This window comes from Diplotaxodon limnothrissa, linkage group LG8 (genome assembly GCF_057381915.1).
Source record: "Diplotaxodon limnothrissa isolate DT_005_m linkage group LG8, D_limnothrissa_male_GT1.1, whole genome shotgun sequence".
NCBI classification, from domain to species: Eukaryota; Metazoa; Chordata; class Actinopteri; order Cichliformes; family Cichlidae; genus Diplotaxodon; species Diplotaxodon limnothrissa.
The window spans coordinates 25,767,187-25,791,010 of record NC_140603.1 but is presented as its reverse complement, the minus strand read 5'-3'; the positions used below and the strand labels follow the sequence as shown (position 1 = coordinate 25,791,010).

General features: G+C 41.5%; 1 protein-coding gene across 1 annotated transcript in view; it reads left to right on the top strand.

Moving 5' to 3' along the window:
- The window catches only part of tanc2b (tetratricopeptide repeat, ankyrin repeat and coiled-coil containing 2b), a 190,091-nt gene that overhangs the window by 121,344 nt on the left and 44,923 nt on the right, over positions 1–23,824 (top strand). Inside the window, exon 6 of the mRNA XM_085361558.1 lies at positions 19,764–19,912. Coding sequence (XP_085217684.1) covers positions 19,764–19,912 — 149 coding nt within the window. The remainder of the gene's footprint in view (positions 1–19,763; positions 19,913–23,824) is intronic.

Here is a 23,824-nt window from a genome sequence, read left to right as displayed (position 1 = left end):
ATGAGCAATACCAAGGCTTGAGTTTTTCTTTTAATTTTACTCTCTAAACATCCAATCTTTCTTGAAATCCTGTTAACATATTTTTCTGTGTTAGTGGCACCAAATGTGGAATTTCTATTCAGTGTTTTTCTTTCTTAATTTTAATCCTCCTCTGTGTAGCACAGCAAGCGGCTGCATCTTGCAAGAGAGGCTTTACAAATGAAGTTACTATCTTATGACTATTACTGTGGTTTTTACTTACGTTTAGTTTTATCTAGGTATTTAGCCGTACCTTCTGGAATAGAAGAGGGAAAAAAACCTGTATTGTGGAGAAGAGAAACCCGCAGTGTACTATTAATAGCAATGATAATGATTTGCTTACAAAACAGAGCAGTGGGTTACATATACCACCTCACTGCTTTCTGCGAATACCGCTGGTGAAGAGCTGAGCAAACACTTCTCTGTGAGATGCTCACACAAATACACAGAGACCTAAAGAAGTGTGTTATTGTATGTGTGTCCATGCGTATCCAAACCCTTACGGACTATTGCACAGGACTCCACAGTGACACCAGGCGCAGTATTAACATTCACTACTTGTCTGTCTGCTGTTAACTTATTTGCTCAGTCATTTCAGGGTCCTGAACCCCTACCAGGCGTTTGTCTGGATCACAGCTCCGACTTTCTACCCTTACTGTCAGTCTCCTAACTATGTGTATGGGATTACATGAGGGCCACAATTGATTACAGCTTCTATCTGACATGAAAGACATTTGGGGAGCTTTGATGGTCATTTTATGTCGTCCTAAAGACAGTGACACATTATCAGAATCATCTCAATCAGAACAGCTTAAAACTGGAAGCATGGATCAGTAATCAAATCTGTTTTCTTTGTAGTGTTTATTTTAGCTTCCTAATTACATAACAAGAGCAAAAGCATCCGACCCTCACTGATTTTTCACAAAGACAAGGGTGTGGTTCTCAAGTAGTGTCTGTGTGAGGTTATAAATATCTCCACTAGGGGACCAACTCCAGCTGGGACAAAGGTCAAGACACCCTTGCTATTATTAGTACACTGCATCAAGTGGTGTCCTTGGCAATTGTGCTCCTCTCACTTTCCCGGAGTGCCTGATATTTGACTTTACCTTGCTGCTTTCCTCAGGAGTGCAGTCCTCTCTGGTCTCCTGCTGGGAGAGGGTATGCCAAACGTTCATGGTCACTCCTCTGTATCAACCTGCTGTGGAAGGAGAATGTACACATTTTAGACCAGCCAATAAAGGATTAAAAAAATGCTGCTCGGAGCAAATAAATAAGGTATTTGAATTTATTGGTAACAATACATTAAACAGCATCCTATGGATTTTGAAAGGATTCCATTTTGGAGACTCAATTAAAAGATTATCATGCTGTTACATAATAATATAATGATAAAGTGACATGTGAACAATGGAATCGTGCACAAACAACATGTTGAGCTGGTTAAAACATTGTAGAAAATCCTGTCTGTGAAACGAGGACAAACAATCTGAACAGGAAGTGCATCTATTTGGCAACGTCTGCAGAAAGAGCATTTTTCTTGGCATCTTTTCTTGCCACTGATTTTTGGTTGTTCAAGAATGGTAAGCAGGGACCAGCAGCCAATCAGGCAGGAACCCCCCTCTCTACAGGTTTTCTTGATCCACACGAAAACCTCGCTTAAGGAAGGTCCTACACGGGCAGTTCCTATATTTGAAACATGCACAAAGATGTGGGTGACCCTAAAAGGACCCTCAAGTTCCTGCTGTAAAAACAGCCTTTGCTCCACGGTGCCTTTGACTCACATCATGTTTGGCCACTAAAGCTCAGTCTTAACTTGAGATCATCCTTTGTGTGGGGATTACCAACTTTGTCCCTCTGCTTTTAAAAGGCAGTAACCTAAAACGGCTCCAAATTCTTTCTATAAGTCTTAGATTTAGGTTAACCCACTCATGCGTTGTTGTGCATTTGATATCACTTGATTTAGTGCTGTTGGTTTAATCCAAGCCCAATAAGGTTATGTGAAACGTTGAATTAACAGCTCTTTGGGTTAAGGAAAGCTCAGTTAATGAGCCTTCTTAGGAAATCAGCCCCTCCCGCCTTCCTCTTAAAATTCCGGCTGTGCCTCACCTTGCTCCACTAATCCTCCCAAGGCCTGTAATGATAGATACACATTTGAGTGTGTGCAGACACTCGCACACAGACACTTGCACGCATACATTAAAAGTACAAAAAAATAAAACAAACAGGGGAGGCAGCCGAGCTAATGGACTCGCACATGCTACTGACTGTCGGCAGCCTCCGTGTTGCACGGCAACATCTGGTCTGTATTGTTTTGTTTAACAAGTCAACAAGAGAAGCACACAAAATCATCTGCGGTCTGTGAGCCGGATTATTAAATGCACACTGGGCACAAGTTTTCGGGTCATTCATGGAGACTGGTGAAATAAATATAAAACTGCATCTCTCTGCTACTTCAGGACTGCAATGCTTTTGAACTCAGTTGCTATATGTTGAATAGAATGAATTACTAAACTCTTCATCTTCAAAATTACCCAAACATATCCACTTCATTGCAAACCTTTTAACTTCATAAGCCTAATTGTGGGCAGTTGTCTTTGCTGCTCCAAAGATTAACATCAAAAACATTGTTAATCTTTTCTGAAACGCCTCATATGGGCATAAAAGGACTGCTAGATCACATTATGTGTGATAAGATTGCATAAAATGATAAATTATCAATCAAAATTAAACTTCATTCAACTTCAGGCTGCTATAAATGCTTTGTTTCTGTCTTAAAAAAATCTTCTTGGATCTGTGTGATGTTAGAGAGAGAAGTTATCCTTAATATGGTGGGCAGCTCTAGCTATGAGAAGAAAAGCCCCACCCATCTGCTACGACAGCCAATCAGAAGAACACTTAATGGGAGAAAAGGACTTGTTTCAGATAGGGGATGAACGGAGGGGCTGCACCATTATTTTGAGCTATGAATCATGAGCACAACAGGTCCCCTGCAAAAGTTCATTAAGTAACACTTAACAGTCAGCTTGACTCTTCAGTATCATCATTTTTTAAAATATTGAAATGTGATATTGATGTGACTGTATTGCTCTATGAAAGCACTCAAAAAAAAAAGTCAAAGCTTCATTATTGTTCCAGATTGAGATCACATCATCTCTTTTTGGGTCAGAGCACAAAGGATCAGAGCTGCCATTGCAGCAGTTTGCATCTTTAAAAGCTGAATTCCTTGAATTGAGATGTGTGGAGGACGCGGTGCTGTAAAGCAGCTGAGATTTGTCAATACAAAGAGGTTGTTTGATTGCATTTGAGCAAAAGCTGGGAGCTTTTAGTGCCGTTGAAGTCAGCTTCTGTCTGCGTTACCACCACCCTAAAAAGATGGACAACTCTTCCTTTCCCTGTGCTCTGCTGTTGCCATAGTGACTGGGCCGGCGTGCTCAGTTTCTATAAAGCTCTGCTTAGGTTGCAGACAGCCGGGCAATGTATGTCCTCACCGCTGGTCTGTACGTGAGTGTGTATGTTAATTTGTGGGCGCCCGTGTCTTTATCTGAGTGGGTGCCTGAGGTCGTATGCAACTGACACAGTGGTAGAGACGCTGCGATGTCTCCTTTCGCTCGCTTATCATTCACTTATCTGTAGCAAATGAGAAAATGTGCATTGCATATTGGAGCTTCCAATTCATATTCAGATCTTGTCATTTATTTGTTGAAAGCCCAGGTTGTGTCTGAGGGGACTGCCATGTTGAAAAGAAGCTTTCCTCTTTCATATGCACAACACCGTGTGAATTTGAATCACAATATTGACGTGCTTTCTGTTTTGTTGATGACTTCGCCAAAGGCTGTGTGTCTGTGCTGACAGTCTTGGGAATAGATATGAGCTTTTTAAATTTTTCACAATGTCCTTTAGCACCAGTGTTTCTGTGGATCCCTCCCTTCGCCCTCTCTTTTCTTACTCTAATCTCACATATACACTTGCATACATGTCGCATGCATATTCATATTCGAACCCGCACACCCAGAGCATGTAAGAAATATCTATTTCACGGCCACGTGCATCTGCACATGCAGACAAGATATATTTATTCATAAGCTCATTAGAGGAGTGGATTTGCCTGCTGCCATCCATCACACTGTCACCCATCCTCAGCCTGGCACACACTGACAACAGAACTGCAGGAGAGAAGTCCTTGGGATTTAGTCTCCTGGAACCAGAGCTATAGAGGGGATTTACTCCAATAGACAGCGTTTCCCTTCCCTATTTTGTAGAGGTGAGATCAGGGAGACTACAAACAAAAGAAATGGTAATCTTCTTTTCACTGTAGTTTATCCCAAAATTGATATTCTGGGAGGAGAATGCCTTTAGTCTCTCAGTGCAATCAGTGTCAAGGCATCGCAGGAAACCTTTGGTACCGTAAATGATTTAAAATGTAAAACAGTTGAAATATATGGGGGAACTTTGTGTTCATGCTCTTGCGAACACACTGCCTACACTGTCAGACTGTCACACTCTCCTTCCAGCTTGTTACAGGTTATAGTGCAAGCTGTTGCAAGCTTGTCAGTGCAGGTGCAAGAGCGCCTTCAGGAAATCGGACAGGACTGTAGGTTGAAATGGAAGCATAAAAATACAAGCTTTGGCGTCTTTTTCTGCTATTGCACATTCATTTTTTTTACCTAACCAAGTGAACTTTTCAATATCGTTAAATGGACGAGAGGGGCAAAACAGAAAACATGCTCCAGCCCTAACCCAAATTGTGTACAGTTAGGAAAGTGTCCCTACCTGTCTTCCTGTTTGAAAGTTAAAAGCTCCATCAACCAAAATAATTCTTACTTGGCTCCTCAGATAACAAGTGTACAACCTTCACACCAATATGAGCAGAATCTTTTCACACATCTTTTGTGTGAAGGTCAAAACTCGACATAATCTATTGATGGGTAACAAAAAAATGAACAAATAGGAGATGAGAATACGATAAATACATTTTATGTAATTGTATTGTAGCTAATTTATATTTAGTTACATCCATCCATCCATCCATTTTCATCCGCTTTGTCCGGGGCCGGGTCGCGGGGGCAGCAGCCTAAGCAAAGAGGCCCAGACCTCCCTCTCCCCAGCCACCTCCTCCAGCTTATCCGGGGGAATACCAAGGCGTTCCCAGGCCAGCCGAGAGATATAATCTCTCCAGCGTGTCCTGGGTCTGCCCCGGGGCCTCCTCCCGGTGGGACATGCCTGGAACACCTCACCCAGGAGGCGCCCAGGGGGCATCCTTGTCAGATGCCCGAACCACCTCAGCTGGCTCCTTTCGATGTGGAGCAGCAGCTGCTCTACTCTGAGCCCCTCCCGGATGGCTGAACTTCTCACCCTATCTCTAAGGGAGAGGCCAGCCACCCTTAGTTACATATAATAATAATAATAATAATATGTAATATGATTTTAATGCATTTTAAAATTATTAGTATTTTGTTTTCCTGACACATATGTTCGTATCACATCATTAATTAAGTTTATATTTATTTACTAACTCACAGTTAGTGGACTCTAAACTCATAAAACACTGGCCAAAAACAGAAAAGCTTGTAAGTTTGTCTGTCATGGCGTTTTATTAAACCGTGGATGACTCTGGAGTCTTCTAGTCCTGGCGATCACTTGTATTTGTTCATTGTGGCATCTGTGCTGGATAACCTCCTAGATTTGGTATTTAGCAGAGTCCTGTCCAGGCCATACTAACACAGTGCTGACAGTGATTATGGCATATAAACACTTGTACTTTATGCACATGCACATAACTCTGAAGTGGCACTTAATTTTCTTTGCCAGGCAGAATTCGTTTTCATTTGTTTTAACTTTGGATTTGTTTGTGAGCAGAGTATGTCAAATTGTGACAACAGATTGCAGTAGATTGGTGCACAATAAGATCATGAGAAAAGGGAACAAGTTGTTAGTGCCTGGTGCAGGCCTGGATCAAGGTACAAACCTTATTTTTTTTTATTTCTTGGAATTTTAAGTTGTTTTTAGTCATGCCTGAAGCATGATTTTTTCGTTACTCTTATGCTGGCTAAAATGCCCTAGCAACTTCTTTGCTTGGATTGACATGGCATTTGTTGCAGACATATTAGCAGAAAATAACTGTAATAACTTTGATACATTATTTATTTTTATCTAAAATTTGACTTTGTCTAATACAACCTGATTAGGGACCTAATATTAACTAATTAGTACAAGTAGTAGTATCATTTTTGTGGTAAAATACCATGGTGTCATTAGCAATACTGCACTATTAATTTACAAAGTTGGAGGGCCACTGTCTGAACCCATCTATATTATTCTCTCTTCTACTGAGTATTGAAGTTAATTAAAACGTACAACATGCATTGTCATTACAGGTGAAGTAGCCTTAAAGCAGTTTCCACCAACAATGTTTAAAATTAGAGTAACGCGTCTGCTGTACTGAACACCTCTGAGGAACAGAAATTAACAATGAAATTAAATATTCTTCCTTTTTCATGTTTGCTTGCATATTTTACACAATGCTGTAGAGCAAGTAGGAATATTCCAACGATGGAATATGTAATGTGATACTTGAATTAAAACAGAAAAAGTTCTTGCAGGGTTTTAAGATAATATCTACACTGCATGAAAACTAAATGGAAGGTATGGACCACCTGCACATTTCACTGAGAGGAGCTGCTCAGCCATGAAAATCCATGCCATGAAGCTCCTGGTGCAGTTTCTATACAGATGTTAATGCTAGAGGAGCTTTGGAAATCTGCAGTTATCGAGTCAGCAGAGCATTAGCAACTTTGTAGCATTTCATTGCAGTAACTCAAAGTGGTGCTAAGTAGTTTGTATGGCCCCTACATGCTTGTATGCATGCCTGACAAGATCAGGGCATGCTCCTAATGAGATGACAGTGTCCTGGGGGCTCTCCTCCCAGTTTGGACAGGGGCTCTGAGCTCCTGGACAGTCTGAGGTGAAACCTGGCAGCATCTGATGTGTCCCAGAGGTGTTCTATTGGATTGTGGTCAGGCAGAGTTTGGGGGAGAGTCAGTGGTATCAATTCTTTCATCCTTCAGGGACTGCCTGCATACTCCCTCCACATAAGGTATTGTCATGCACCATAAGGAACTCAGGACCTACTGCATTAGTGTAGTTCTGATTATAGGTCCAAGGATTTTATCCCAATACCTAATGGGAGTCAGGGTGCTGCTGCCTAGCCTCTAGAGATCTGTATGTCCCTCCATAGATATGCCTCCCTAGACCCACAACCAAACCAGTTATGTTGAACGATGCTACAGGCAGCATGAAGTTCTCCACAGTGCCCGCAGACTCTTTCACATCTGTCTCATATGCTCAGAGTGAACCTCTCTCATCTGTGAAAAGAAGAGTGCGCCAGTGGTGGATTTATCAATTCTGGTAGTGTATGGGAAATGCTAATCTGGCTCCACGATGTCAGGCAGGGAGCTCATGCTCATGCTCTTGAGCACTCCTTCTTGCTCTTGACACTGTGGTGGGATTCACAGCAAACCTTCTGGCATTGGCATGCATTTATGTGCCATCCTGGACGAGGTGCTGGGTCCAGCCACCCCTGCATGCTACCAGTAGTGACACTGACCTAGCCAAATTTAAAACGAATGGGGAAAAAAACGGTCAAAAGAAACCCAAAAACCGTCGGTGCCATCCACCTGTAAAACCGTTCTTTTGGGGGTTGTCTCATTGGTGCCCCTCTAGTGCACCTGTTGTTAACGTAATTAACACCAAAGCAGCAGAAACTGACTAACACCCCCCTCTGCTACCTAACTGACCAGAATCGAATTGATTTGATGGTGCGCTCTGATTTTAAAAAGTATATAATATATATATAGTTAGTGGAAAAAGAATAACATTGAAAAAGATATTTGAACAAAGACGCAGAGTTTAAAAGCTAAAGACTGAAAATAAAGCTTGTTTTGAAAATGGCATGTTTACAAGTCTGTACAGCCTGTGAGGATGCTTGAACTTTCTCGCTGTATGTTACGCATTTTACATCGACCATCTGTACCACTGTACTGTGCTCAACAGTATGTAGGCAAAGGGATTAAAGCTCTCCTCCCCACCCATTACACACACACACATACATTATCCTGACATTAGCTGTAACACGAGCCCTAAACAAAAGTGGTGAAGAATCTATTCTGGTTTTGCACTCGCTGTTGCTTGAACATATGTTCCAACTGCTGCTCATGACTTCCTGCTCACCGCACTTTGGTCCTGCACAGTATTTCTGCACCAGATAGCTTTGGACGTGTGTGCTCACCCGTAACAGTAATGGTTGCGACATACAGTATAATCTATTTTAAACCCCTATTTAACCAGATTAGTCAATTAAGGGTAAATTATGCTTAGTTGCTGCCCATCTCAAACCCACACCAGTACAGAAAATAAAGATAATAGATTAAACAAATGAGTCTTATGCACAATTTAGTTGATATTGGCTGATTTCTTTTTTCTTTCTCACAGCTGGGCATGACTCCAAGTTCGTCATAGAAGTTATTTCCATAGTGAGGACAAAAAAAGGGGGAAATATAGTCTGGTTCCTCCTGTTTATGAATATAACAGAGGAGGAGGGGAAGTCATTTCTGTATTGGATTGTATTGGGTTGTTTTTTCTTTTTTTAGTCTCCATTTGTGTGGTATATTAGCCAGATATTCAGCGTAAGCAGGCTTAGCATTTTAGTGCTAATTGACAGAACATTAAAAAGCAGAGCGAGTGCAGGAAGCCTTATGGTCTCATTATTCTTGCTGTGGAGAGCCATCACACTCGGTGATTTTAACAACAACATCCTTGCAAACAAATGCCACTGAATGGATCGCAAAGGTTTTCTTCTTTTTGCATTTCTTCCAGGGTATGTAGCCTGTGTGTGTTTATCAGTACAATGACTTTGCCTTTTATGTGCGTCATAAAACTATTTTTTTAAGAACACCACAATGTATGGACTCATGACACTGTAAGCTGAACTGGGTAACGGTGCTCACAATCTGTGTGCCGTGACCAAGAACCCATGAAAGGATCATACACAGCCACCACCCCCGGCTTTCTGTGAATCTCTGATTTTCTCATTTGATGTCTCAGACGCTGTGGCTGAGTCGGGCGCGAGGACATTCCCAAAATGGATCTCATTTGCATTCTTGGTGTGATTTTTGACACTGGACAAACAGACGCAACAAACTTTTTATTTATTTAGCTTTTCTTCTTTTCTTTTTTTTGCTTCCTGGTATTCTTGCATTTCAGTGGTGGGCGGATGTTTTGGTTCGCCCTAGCGAGGTACCTGATTGCTCACGTTGCTTATTTACTCATGTGTTTGCTTTATCTGACCCGAGGCAAACACAAGGTGTAAGAAAGCCTTCAGGATGTTTTCATTTTATCAGTGTGCTGCTTTAAGTTCATGCTGTAAGCTCTCTGACTTTCCTCCCTTTCTGTCCTGTCCCTGTCACTCCTCTCTTTCTTTTCTTCTTCCATCTCCCTGATTTATGTGTGTGTCTCTCTGTGTGCACGTGTGTGCACGTGTTGTCTCCTTCTGGGTGTGTGTGTGTGTGTGTCTATGCTTTCTGCTCCCAGCCCCTCTGCGGAAAGCAAAGTTTGTGGAGAGCCCTCGCATTCCACAATCAGAGCTTGGCTCCCCTACACACACCTCCACCACTGCCAAGAATCCAGACCTGGACACATACTGCCCTGGTAAGTTTTGGCCAGCTCATCCCTAATTTTGTGTGTTGTTTATTTATTTATTTTTTGCTCATTGGTTCTTCTCTGTGCCTCCCTGGTTTCACAGACGATGATCAGTTTTCGGGGTATTCTGCTGCTGCTGGCTGCTGTAAAACATTGCTAAGGTTATTAATGAAAAAGCTTTGCTGGGGCCTGCAGTGTCCATCCTCATTGCCTCCTCCCTCTCTGTCTCTCTAATCCTGTCTCGCTGCTTTCTCACCCCGGTCTGCTTTTCGGGCGGATAGCTCGGTTAGGTGCCACCGCTGTTTTCCGTTAACTTTGCAGTCGGCTTTTTCTCGGTAATCCTGCGGACAGTCCACATCCCCACCCCACCCCTCCCCTTCCCTCCCTCCCCTCCCAGTCTATCCCCATCAAACCCCGTCTATCCTCCTCCCTTCGTCTTCCTCGCTCAGAAGGACTTTAAAACGGGTCACCTGAGGATAGTGCTGTGCTCAGATCTGGTTCTGGTATATCTGCTTTCTCATCTTGCTTCTCCTTTTCCTGTTGCCATTGAGAAATGCAGTGCTAGCTTCCTGCCCTGTCTTTTTGGCTCAACCTGTGGTGGAATAGGAGAACCCAGGGCTGGATGTACACATGAGAAATGGTGATGGAAAGCCTCGAGGCTTAACTGGACTTATTTAGGCGGAAAATGTTTGAAAGTGTGCTACCAGCCTTCTCCGTCTGTGAGCCTCTTCTGCTGACTTTCTGCTCAATGGGAATTCTAAGTAGGTGATATAGTAGATTATATATTTATTGCTGTCATACTACACATTATATGGTCTGAATAGTGTATTACTTAAGGTTAAACCCTTTGATTCTGGCTCCTGGCTTGCTTTTGAATTTCATGGATGAAAAACTGTTGACCCTGGCTTTATTTTTGCATTAAGTCAGGCGGCTGGTAAATAGCAGTTGTTATGAGCGGCAATAGGTGTGACATTTCAGGGATAACATGGTAATCTCTGCTTTCTGACCCAGTATGAACCTTCCAGATCCCTCACGTCATCTGGATCCGGTTTTTTATCAGTTCCCAGAATCAGAACCAGACATGGAGAAGCTGCATTCAGCTTTTATGCTCTATATATCTGGAACAAACTCCCAGAAAGCCTCAGATCAGCTGAAACACTCAGTTTATTTAAATCCAGGTTGAAGACTCACCTGTTCTCAGCTGCATTTGAATAAAGCACCAAATTCGCACTGTTTTGCTTTTAAGCTTAAATTTTGAAACTTACATTTTAACTACTGATTTTATCTACTGTTCCTTTCCTTTTTTCCATTTTAAATCATGCTTTTTATTTGTTTTTGTTTTTTAATGTCTCTGTAAAGCACTTTGAATCACCTTGCTGTTGAATTGCGCTATATAAATAAACTTGCCTTGCCTTCCATTGGGGCAGGAAAAGAGTTGATAAAACGTGAACTGGAGCGGAACTGGGAAGCCTAAGATGAGTTTTCACGAGAGGTGAGGAGTTGCACCTCCCCGGTGGACAGATGGACATGTTAGCTCTTAACAAGGTCTCCTTGGCGTGTCTAGCAGCAGGGTGGTGACTTAAACATCTGATCACATGCTAGTCCACACTCTGCTGCTGACACTGTCTTTTGAGTGGAGGAAGTGAGGCATCAGTTGATTTTTTTTTATGTGGCCTACAAAGATATTTGTGGTGCCATAAATATTGTTTGCAAATATTTTGTGAGACGTCTTGTAAAACTCCCCACCAGCCAGCCTCCTTAAACCGTGGAGTGAAAGCCTTTCTAATGATGTTAGAGTTCAACCTTCTTAAAGGTAATTCTCCAGACTGGGGGCAGACGCTACAGATAAAATCCTCCATTGTGTCACTCCTTTTTGCAATTAAAATTACAATCGGGGGTATTATAGATTTAATGTCAGTGCTTGCATATGCATGCCAGGTCACATGCATTTCTCAGTTGTGTTCAATGAACAGAGAGGAGCAAAAGACAAAACATTACGTGCCACTTCCCTCTCCACCCTTCCCATGTGAGGGGAAGTAGGAAGGGATGAAAAAACCAAAAGGTGAACAGATAATTAGCGTCCACTTCAACATGCGCTTGCTTTGTATTTTGAACAATGTTATAGGCAAACGTTTAACTTCTTTGAGCTGTGTGAATTATCTGTTAAAGTTATTATCTGTGAGTCAAACTTTAAAATATAGAAAGATTTCTTTGCCCCAGACGTTAAAAACGCACTTATTTGTATTGGACTGATAAACTACTCAACTGACTTAGTATATTAAGGGGGGATGTGAATAAATCTCAACAAAAAATTTAGAGTCAGGTGCAGAACCAAAAGAAATGAGCTGCAGGATTTCAGCAGATTGTTTAGATTTAATGCCAAACGGTGATAAGGAAGAATGGCGTGAATGTAGTTTAAGATGTAAACAACAGATCTGGTCTGTGACCTTGTACTAAATCTGATGCCTGAAGTTAATTGAGCATAAGTGTTGGCTGTGAAGGCTTTTAACATTCAGCCAATGCATCTTTTGTGGTTTATGTACTTTTTAATTTGACTGAATAGAGACTTATTCTCATATAATTGGAAAGAACTAATGTTACTCTATTAAAGTCATGAAGAAATTGGTGTTATCATAGTGAACTTGTTATCTTCAACAAACCAGTTTGACATGATTTGAGCTTTGTGTCATGGAAGATGATGTGTACACTGTGGTCTCAGTGCTCACTCAATATTTTCTCTTTTTTGGGACTGTTGTCTGTAAATCCTAGTATAGGTATGCGGGGAAAATCCCAGCAGATCAGTAATTCCTGAAGTAGTCAGATCCCCCTTTTCTCCTTTCTGATGCTCAGTTTGAACTTCAGCAGATCACTGATTGACTTTGTCTGTATACCCAAATGCATTGAGTTGCTGTCATGTCACTGGCTGATTGGATATTTGCATTGATGGAGCAGTTAAACAGGTACATCTGAGCGGCAGGTGAGTGTACGTTTGTAATAGCAGACAAAAACATGCGGTTTAATTTCAGTTGGACGTCTTTAGCTTCAGGTCTTTAAAGCCATTTCTTCAACTGTCTTGTTGTGAGTTGCCAATTTTTGGAGTTATCTGCTGTAAAAATCTCTGCTGAATTTTTCTTTTCTCTGCTTTCCTTTGACTCAAGGCAAGCACTATGTGGTTTTACTGTATTCAAGGGAAAGCGATGTTCTTTTTTTTTAAATTCATGTTTCATGACCCAGTCACCCAACACAGAAAACAAAACAAAAAAACAAGTTTCGTATGGGAACTATTTTGTTCTACTGTCTTTATCCGCCAACCAAAGGACTCATGCAGCTCTCTAACATTACAGCTCATTGATGATTACATCCTGTCAGACTGTCATAACCATGAGCCTTTCATCATTGGTGCGTTATCAAATTGGACACTGGACATTTACATGGTTGGCGGGTGTCTCGGAGACAACAATGTTTGTGGATTGTTTTTAATAAACGGGGGGGGGGGGGGTTGTTCTTTGAGCACCACTAGGCAAGAGCCATTTACTGCAATTACACTGAAGAGAAGGCAGCACCTCTGCAGCTGATATCTCCAAAATTGGGCAACTCACACCAGAACAATCTAAATGGATAACTAGCACCGCAGGCAGGAGGGGGGGGGGTGGAAATATTAAATTAAATTTTTGAGTCTGCTTCAACAGCATAACGCTACAGTCATTAAACAAATAATAGATTGTATTATTATCAAATATAGTTTATTTTAATATCTAGTTTACAGATATTTTTTGTTATTCTGCCAAATAAAATAACTCATAAAGATCCACTGTGGTACTTTTTCTGTGATTTCAACCTTTGCCAAAACTAAATGCAACTAATGCTGTTCCTAAAGTGCAAGTTCTATATAGCTTGATTATACTACTTACATCTACGTTATATCATCAAATCCTGAAATCCAGTGCCCTGAGATGCAGTGTTTATGCATAGATAAGATCACAGCTGTGCACATCAAGAATGTGAGATTCATTCCTCTGATCTCTTGATTAGCCCTTCATTCCTGGATTTTCAGGTGTCTTTGTCTATACGTTTCACTACTTGTATTATTCAAGCTTTCTTTTCCTCCCCAAAGCCGTAAAGTAAAATTGCAAACACCACTTTAACCTCGTTTTTCAATCAGTGCCACGTCCTCTTCAGGTAAATTTATCTTTGAACCTTGCGTATTTAACTTTTTCTTTTTAAAAATGTGATGGCTTACTTTTCGAGAACCTTGAAGTTACTGCTCCCAGGTAGAGGTGAAATAGGAGCCACCAAATGCTATGTGTTATCTCACCTGCTACTCAGGCCTATTTATACCCTCTCCTGTCCGGTCCAGTCCCCTGCTTGCAGCACACATGCTTCTCCTGCTCTCTCTGGCTCACCGTCGGTGCGCGAGGGCAGATCCATGGACGGCCAGGGAGAAACAGATGCGCTCGCACAGAAACACATTCCTAGCTGCGCGCAAAGATAGTTGCCATGGCAACCATCTGTCTCCTTCGCAGCTCAGGAATCCAATAGAGAGAAGTCTGCATTCATATATATATATATATATATATATATATATATATATATATATATATATATATATATATATATATATATATATATATTAGGGGTGCAACGATACACAAAATTCACGGTTCGGTTCGATACTTTGGTGTCACGGTTCGATATTTTTTCGATACAAAAAAATGTTCATGCATTTTTAATTTGTCATTTATTAAAATTATAAATATATATTTTAACTCAAAAGTACAGTTTTTAAATTTAACCCTAACCCTTGTGCGTGTTTTTTATTTTGACAGCGAATGCGCACCTGCGGACCACTTATGTGCAGCCCTGGTTATTTAGCTCATCATATCGCAGCCACAGAAATTCTTTTGTCCATGAAACCATAAAGCTGCACTTTCTTTTTGCCTTATAGTCTGATTTGTCATAACTTCTCCGTTTTGTGGTAAGCTTTTCTTTGGCTGTCACTTCTTCACCCTGACCTGTCTTATTTGGCTCAGCAGAACTGAAATGCTTTTACATGCTCACTCACATAAGCTCAGCGATTCTCTGCGCGATCAACCTCTCACATGTTTAAGCTTGCTGCGGGAGATTTCACTTGTCATGTTTGCATAGTAAGCTAACGATTAATAAGACGATGTCAGAGGAATTGGTGCACAAATTATCATCACTCACAGATCAGTGCTGTCGCTCTCTATACACAGTTCGCACGATTGCAAAGTGAAAGCAAAAAAACAAGCGCAAATTCAAACGCGACTTCAATATGTCACATATTGACAGTGGCTCACCGATGCCAATGACATAATTACCCAGCTACATTTCCGAAAGAATGCAAAAGCATTGACATATATTTTTCCTACAATAGCCCGACGGGCAGGGAAGAGATAGATTTTGGTAGCCCGACTGAAAAAATCGCTAGCTCCGGGACGTCGGGCTAGCGATATTGCGAGCCCTGTATCTGATTGAGGAATCACATCATCTTTGGAAAAGAGAGTTTATTACAGAGAAATGGCTCTTTCCAAAATAAAAGCTATACTATCCGCTTCTTCTGGGCTATATTCTCAGCAGCATAAGGAGAATCATGTGCTAACAGCTGTCTAAATGACTTGGCTAAAGTTAGTAGCATGCTTGTTGTTTTTGTCTTTGCACTAGGATGATGTCGGCGTAAATGTGCAGTCATATTCGTTGTGTTCCCACTAGTGCTTTCAGGTTAATCTCGTTGAAATGACCTTAACGCCACAACACGGCAAATCTCCGTTAACGAGCTACCGCGGATCGCTCCGTGCATGGGGCTAGACGGCCAACACGTTAACGAGCTAACTGCGCTAACACACTAGTTCACACCAATGTAATTGAGCATTGCATGGCACATCCAACATACTGTTTTACTTTAGTCCATGACTCGCTTACCTTCAGGGTCATACGTCACATGAAAACCAAAATAATTCCAAACGCCAGATCTGAATGAGGTTCAATTTGCTTGTTGCAAGGAGAGCTTAACTTCTGTCTCGCTAGCTTGCCCTGCGCTCTTCCTTCTGACTATGCTGTCTGTGTTGAGCGCTCAGTGGATCTGCGCTCGACAGTGCAGCCTAGGCGGAGTAGTCGAATGCAGATTCACTGAGCGCTCCACACAGACAGCATCGTCAGAAGGAAAATTGATAAAATAAATTACAAATGTTGTATTGTTCGATACATATGCGTACCGAACCGAAAGCACTGTATCGAACGGTTCAATATCGATACGAATATCGTTGCACCCCTAATATATTTATATATATATATATATATATATGTATGTATATATATGCATATATGTGTTTTGATGTTGGGCAAATTTTATTTTATATTTATTAAGATGTTACACTGACGAAAAGCGCCTGAAGTTCCTTTAGCCGTGTGTTTGGCGTCTGGCTTTGAAGTGATCTAGATGTTTGCTTGCAGTGACTTCGGCACCATGTGACTGTCATAATGTGTATTTAAAGAACAAAAGGTAGGGCTATAAATAGAAGCAAATCAGTACATACAACCCCTACATTATGATAATATATTCCCTTTGATTGTAGCTCCCTTACAGTAGCTACAAGAACAGGTAGCTTTAAGAAGGATTCAGATGGTATGGTATTTTTGTTTCGAGTTTGACAGCTCTGTGATTGTCGTCACTGCCAAAAATCTGGGCCTTGGCCATATGTTTGACTCTGCTGTCATATTTTTAGAGTGGGAGAGTTTAAAGATGTACAAAGGGATTGCCTATGGTTCGCTCAAGGGACTCACTGTGGGCTCGGGCATCCAGATTAGAGATTTTGTTACCACATCAAAAGAAACCTAGACAAACTGCTCGCTCCTGCACAGGGTTGGCCAACAGCTGGCTGCTACACAGACGCTATAGTAAGAAGAACTAAAGGGAACAGAGGGGATTGTGAGGGAGAGAGTAGCATTCAAAGAGACGAGTGAAAGAACACAAGTTAACACAGGCAGACAGAGCCCATGTTTGATCATGATCACGATCACGCCCCAACCCCCCACCACACCACCTACGGGAGCAGTTGACTAATGACTGCTAATATATTCACTCCTTACTACTACCAGTCTGTCAACTGGGAAGCCTTCGGTGGCTCAGTGTTCAGACTGGTGCAAAGACAGCAGCTAATACATAGAAATGACATGCTGTCTGTATGGATAGATGATTTGCTTTACTTTTCATGTAGGTTTCTTCTGTTCATGGTCTTCATGGGATATCACATCATTAGGGAAAAACGATACACTGTATATAAAAGATGGACAAGGCTCCCAGGTATAAAAAGGACAACCAGAAGAGGGCGCTCCTAGTTGCAAAAAGAGGTTTTGTATACCTCTGTTCCCTTGATTGTTGTCCTTAGTATGAGTTTAGCATCTTACTCACTAGTTTCACATCTTGTTCAAATGCAGCATGATCTTCATTTTGTAAATTTTGGTACCCAACAGTGTCGAGAACGGTAAATCAGCACATCCTCATTATGATTAGCAACGTGCTACTGTATGGTGGTAAAGCTTTTTGTATCCTTCACTCATGGTGACTGGTTTCAAAAAGAAAAGATGGCAGCAACAAAAATGCCCAGTTCTAGGTTTCAGACATAGAACAATGCAACCCAGTGAGTGACACAAAGACTATTTTCCAGCAAAATAAGATGTTCCTCGGCATGATAGTTATTACATTGGATAAACCAAAGCGAAAACCAACCTGTTGTTGTCCTATAAATTTAATCTAATTGCATTTGATTAAAATTATTTCATACAATCTATCAAAGATGCTGCTGTTTTGTTGGTAATCTGCCGAAATGTTGACTAAAATGACCCCACTTATCGATAAACATCACTTGTAAGTTGAAATTAACCAGTCAGCACTTACCTTCTTCTCCTTTACCTTCAACACAGCAGATATATTGACCACTCCAAATTGAAAATTTACATAACTGTGTAAACTTTTATGCTTTAACGAAAAGATTCCCAATAAGGTATGTGTAAAACACGGCAAAAGTGGCGCTCTGGCAGGAACCCGGGGCTGTTTTTAGTGATTGAAGTACTGCTGTGCATGCTGTATACAGATCAAAAGGGTCCAAAACATTCAGTTTTTTCACACATATTTTGTTTTTCTTCTTTTTAGATGTTTTTATCTTTCTAGTCGTGGCTTGAAATTGATGAAAAATTCACAGGTTTGTGGTTAGCTTATACCAACACAAACCAGAGCTCTGCTGTAGTCATGTGTCTGAAAACTATGAATCGATCCAAGTGCATCTCAGCCGTCCTCCTGTGGTATTAGCGGTGAGGAGGTAGGACGTTTACCCCAGCTACATCTTCTCCATTAATGGACACTTCCTCAAGGGAAACCCATGGATTCACTGACCTTGGAGGAATGCACTCTGCTCCATAAAGCCATCACCATCTCGTTAAAACTCATACATAATTAGCTTGTTTCGGACCTAATGTATGCTCTGATTACCTCATTATTGGTTGCTGCTGTGTGTGTTTTTTTTATTGAAGCACTGCACCCATGTCGTCCCCATTTGATTCAAAGGTTTTTTTTCCCTCCGTCAGAAGGCACCCAGCTTCTTTACTTGCTCACACTGTCTTGGAGTCAATCTAATGAGGAACCTGACAGTGTTCTGCCTTTTCCGCCCATGAGCAAATGGAGAGGGGAGCCCGGGCTTTAGATTGCCCGTCTGTGTGTGTGTGTGTGACTTCGAACTGACGAGTGAGAGGACACAGGCTGTAGACAAGCTGTCCGTCTTCAGAGAGGTGGCGTGGCGGCTTGGACTGTTTAATGGCTGTCAGTCAGAGTTTCGTGTAACTACCTGCCAGTCTGGTTTGACCAGCCCTGCTGGAAAACTGAGGGGGGAAAAAAAAAACACACTCTGCCTCGAGCTGTTTTTTTTTTTTTAAAAACCAACCATCTTGTGCTGTTGGCTTCAATAACATTGATGTCTGGGCCAATTCAGAGGCTTATATGTCCAATTACAGCTGTTTGAATTTAGCCACCAGTCACTTTTTTGTGCAGGGTGAGTAATTAACACAACCTTGAGCTCTGCGAGTGGCACTCCAGTGAATAATGTGAAATTGAAATGAAACTGATCTAGTAGGCACCTCTAGGGCCAAGTGTGATTGAAAAACATGATACCACTGGTTAGGGTTTGTTATGGGTGGGGGGTAACCAGGCAACTGGGTGACGGGATGAGGTCTTTAAGGGATTTTTAAATGGGTCCTATTGTAAAGTTGGCAACTGAAATCCCTCCGCTCTGGGGGTGTGTTTGTGTGTGTTTGTGGTTTTGATCATCTGATCATCATGCAGGCTCACCCGGGTGTTTTCTTTGCTCTCTTTAGTCCCAGGAGTCTCTGTAAATAGGAGTAAGGATGTGGACATGCACGCTTTGTCTTGAAAAGGCACACACCTCTTTCTCTCTCGATCTCTCTCTCTCACTCACTCACACACACGCAGGTGAAGGGCGTATTTCATTACGTCACTCGAGCCGTAGTGGTGATGAGTGGTGCGGAAGGAGCTGTCGTCGGTATGGGAGCCTACTGCTAGTCGCTGTGGAAGGCAGCTTTTTGTAAACAGTTGAAAACTGTTTTTGTTGTTGTGGCTGAGGGGATTTTGGAGTTTATGTAAGGAGATACCTCAACCGAAAAGTCCGGCTGTTGGGGAATGTGTTAGTAATGCACAGCTCTGAGCTATGGGAGAACTCTGGTAGGGTGCTTCGTTTTCTTTTCCTGCGTGCAGGTGCTGTGTGTCCAGGTGTGTAGTCAGGGCTGTAGTTTATTCAAAGGGAGTGTAACAAGTGTACTGTGTGTTTCTAGGTAAAGAGGTTATGGATATATAAAAAATGAAATGTTGTAAGGTTTTGGGGTTTTTTTGTTTTTTTTCTTGTGGCAAAATAAGCTGCTGTTCAGTTTTCTGCCCACCACTGACACACATTCTCCCGTTCCTTTCTCTTCTTTTTGCTCTCCCCCATCTCCTGCCTCCTCCTCCTTGTGTCTATCTGCCTCCACAGGGGAGTCAAGCCAGGAGCTGGGCCCCCCTCCATCCGTGGATGAGGCAGCCAACACATTGATGACGCGCCTGGGTTTCCTTCTCGGAGACAAACTGAGCGAGGGGCCAGCCGGTACCCAGTACAGCATGGAGGAACCCGAGGCGAGACAGGTACCAGAAATATGCTTTTTTTTTAACTATTCTCAGCGATCTGCACTTTTTCCCTGATGATAGAGTTCATCACGTGATGCACGCAGTGTGAATTTGATAAGAAGCCTTCTCTCAGATTAACCCAGTAAATACTTGTCATAGCTACAGACTTTCATTCTATTTATCCTAATCTATATCTGAGTCAAACAGTCGAATCTGTCTTGTAAGCTATGTGATTTTCACACATTTGCATTGTGAGCGATCGCACTTGGAAACTTGAACAAACACATCTGATTCGATCTGTTTTGACATTTATCTTCATAATATTCGTGTTTACAGTCAGTTTTGACAGATCTTTGGAAGTCAGGGTAGCCAGATCAAAGGACTTTTCAGTAAATTGCCCTCATGTGCCAGAGTGCTTTAGATTCTGAGATTACCAGTGCCTCTCCATCAAGTGTCAGATATCCTCCTGCCTAATTAGCTTTTTATAAAACAAATATGATTATTTTTTTCCTTATTTAGATTATTTCTAGATTATTCAAAGGAAGTTTCTTGAGCCGACACGCGGCAGGTTAGACTTAATGTTTTGCTCCTGCGCCGTAACCTTTCTATTTGTGAATTTGTCAGTTGTGCAACAAACAGCTCCTGGCACAAGAGACTTGCTCTAAGCTCAGCAGCAGATGCCCTGGTATCTCTACCTAAACCTAATTTGACAGGTATGAATTTTCCAAACTGTGCAAGGAAAAACAGTTGCCGCGGAGAGGCAGCGAAAGAGAAACAGGGTGGGACGGGGAGGGGGGGGTACAAGGGGCTAACCTGTTGCTGAAGCATTCAAGGCAGGCATAGGTATGTGTTCGCTCTGAAACAGTGTGGATAAGCGATTAGACTGATGGACTGCCTGTGCTTGATGTGAGCGCTGCTGTAGCAGTGGGGGTGTATAAATTGAGAGAGGTTTATTCAAGCGGCTCTTTTTAGAGACGTGACTCACACGAGCACCCTGCTGCATCGTGCACACAGTACAAACTTATTGTTTTAGATATCTGCCCCAAATACTGTTCTCTGGATTGCAATTTTGTTTGATTCATTAACCACCAAAAATGACAAGAATTGCCTCGAGACACCATCTATTAGCAGATAAAAGAGTGGGCTTTTGTTGTAATTCTTCTCATTTGCTTGGGATTTACTAGATTTTAATGGACTTTGGTTAGTGCAGTAATTCAGGGGTTTGACACTTTGCCCTCCACAAGACAACAAAAATATGCAGAGTTAGGGATTAGCAGATCTTGATGTAACCATAAACATACTTGAAAAAAGTAATCAGTAACTAATTACTGATTACTTCCCCAAAAAAGTAATCCCGTTACTTTACTGATTACTTCTTTTCAAAAGTAATTAATTACTTAGTTACTTAGTTACTTTTTAAAAACACAATTTACAACCTGAATAGGTGATAAAGCGATAGATCTTTCAGCCCAATTCTACTTTTTCTGCATAATCCATCATACAAAATGTAATCAAATGGAAAAGTCTCTTTTTTTAACTTGTTTATCAGTTTTAATCTTTTAACTTTATGCATCAAGCAAAAATTTAATTATATGCAACATTCTCTGACTTGAATAAATTAGTTTAACATTTAAAGCTATTTTCTGCACATTCCAGCACATAAAATAAAATATTTTTTGTGTTTACACTCACTCTTTCAAATAGATGCAAGTAAAACACAGCAGAAAATAAATAAAGTCAAAGACTCAGCGGTCCTGTTGCTCTATTTTCACCTGTAAAGCAGGAGTGGGGTAGGCGGAGGTTTACCCTGGTGCAGGTGTGCCGCGGTCAGTTGAAGAATCCGCGACTTTCTCTGTGAGTTTCCCGTTGCGCACTCGGTGCTTGCTTGGAAGTTTAGGGGGTTTTTTCGCTGTAAAAAGAAGTTTTCTTCCCACGCACGATGGACGCTAATGTTTTTGTCACTTTTTATGGAATCAAACTCAAAGTAAGGTCAGTACTTCCACGCTTTAAACGCTGCACGCTCATACTCTCTCCCACAATCGATATGTGATCCATTGTTGATCTGCACAGAGCTGTTGTCACTAACGGCGCACTCGCTTACGTCACTGTCGTGAGACATTCTCGCAAAAAATCACGGTTTTAGTAACGCAGTAACGCAGCGTTCCTACGGGAAAGTAACGGTAATCTAATTACCGTTTTTGCAATAGTAATCCCTTACTTTACTCGTTACTTGAAAAAAGTAATCAGATTACAGTAACGCGCCCATCTCTGTTGATAGGGCAAAAAAATATTAGCTCAAGATAAAAAACATACATTCATATGCCATCCAGATATTGGTAGGATACCGCTACCTTCAATTTTTTAATTTTCTTTATATATCTTCAAATCACACCAACAGTTTTCTCAAGGCTCTTTATATTTATAATGTCGAGACCCTTCAATAAATTTTAAAAGCTGCTGCTTCGAAGTTGGGCGTTTTCACATGGGCGTCTATGGTGATGGTCTCGGCCTCAAATGGCTGACATAGTAGCCTGGGGTTACACTTGACATATAATGGGAAATAATGGCTCTGATACTACTCTGATACATTTCTCCAGCCACCCTGCTGGACAAATGATGTAATAACGCAGCTTCTGTCAGAAAAAGGAAGAAAATAAAGTGCTACATGGCTCTAAAGGCTTATCAGTGAACACAATATCAATATTTAAAAAACAAAAAACTGTGTGTTCGTTTTCTTGCAAACATCTTTGTTGTTGCAGAAGTCAATTCAAGATTCTTTGTTTGTTTTTCTTTGGGTCTCCCTCTATAATGCATAAATTCTCCTTTTTGGCATTTTTAAGGTGATCTTTGGTATGCTGGGCGTTTATAATTCAGTGATCATTATAAAAAAATTGCCATTTAACATGTTTGACTTCCTACAATAGCTGCTGCAAGACCTCGCCAGCTGATAGAACAAGGTGACCTCAACTTGCAGAGGGTGCAGTTAATTGCCTTTCATACTCGCGTGCTCTCGCTCCCTAAATAGATGCAGTGCTCTCCAAGTTCAATCCAATCCACACGCGACATTTAAGGTCAAACCTACAGAAGGCTGCGTTCGTTATCTGAGCTGATAGAACTGCGGCGTGGTTGAGCGCACGCAGGGTTGAAGATTTGTCTGCTGGTGTGGATGTTTGGTTACATCGGGGTCAAGCTCTTGTAAACATGACACTTGAGCGGTCTCATCCATGAAGACAGCAGAGGGCAGCGGTGACTGAAATACTGGTTGACAAATTGTTATTCCGCAGGCACAGAAACACTGTTTAGTGTCAGCCAGAGGGCATTTACTTAAAGTGGAAGTGTGTTTACAGGTGTCACAGTTATCCCACTAATCTAGTAGTACTCTGCAGTGTGTGTATTGTTGAGGTGAGTAGTTGTTTATTGTGAAAACATATGAGTGTTCAATGGTTCCAGGTTTTCAAGTGTGAGGGTTTGCTGCTTTTCTTAAAAATAAGGAATTACAACTACAACAATTTTTCAACTTATCAGTTAATCGGCAGCGTTTAGATAAAAGTTTTCATGTGTTTGTGTAATAAGAAGACTTTATCACAAAAATAATGGCGAACGGACTACATTTGTGCAGTGCTAGTCAAATCAAAGGGCCACATTGTCTCTCATTCACCCACTCGAATAGATAATAAGCAGTTGCTTGGTTATTTGGAGCAATCAGTAGATTAGTGTCTCTCCCAAGGACATGTTGACATGTGGACAAGTGGACCTGAGGATCAAACCAACAATCCTGCGATTAATTGTCACCCTGTTCTCATCTCCAAGCTCAGCAGGCCGTCAACAGATAATTGGCAGATTAATCAATACTGAAAATAATCATTTAGCTACAGCATTACTCCTGACTCTGGATGTCTGTTGGCTAATCTAAAATGTATTTGCTTGGTG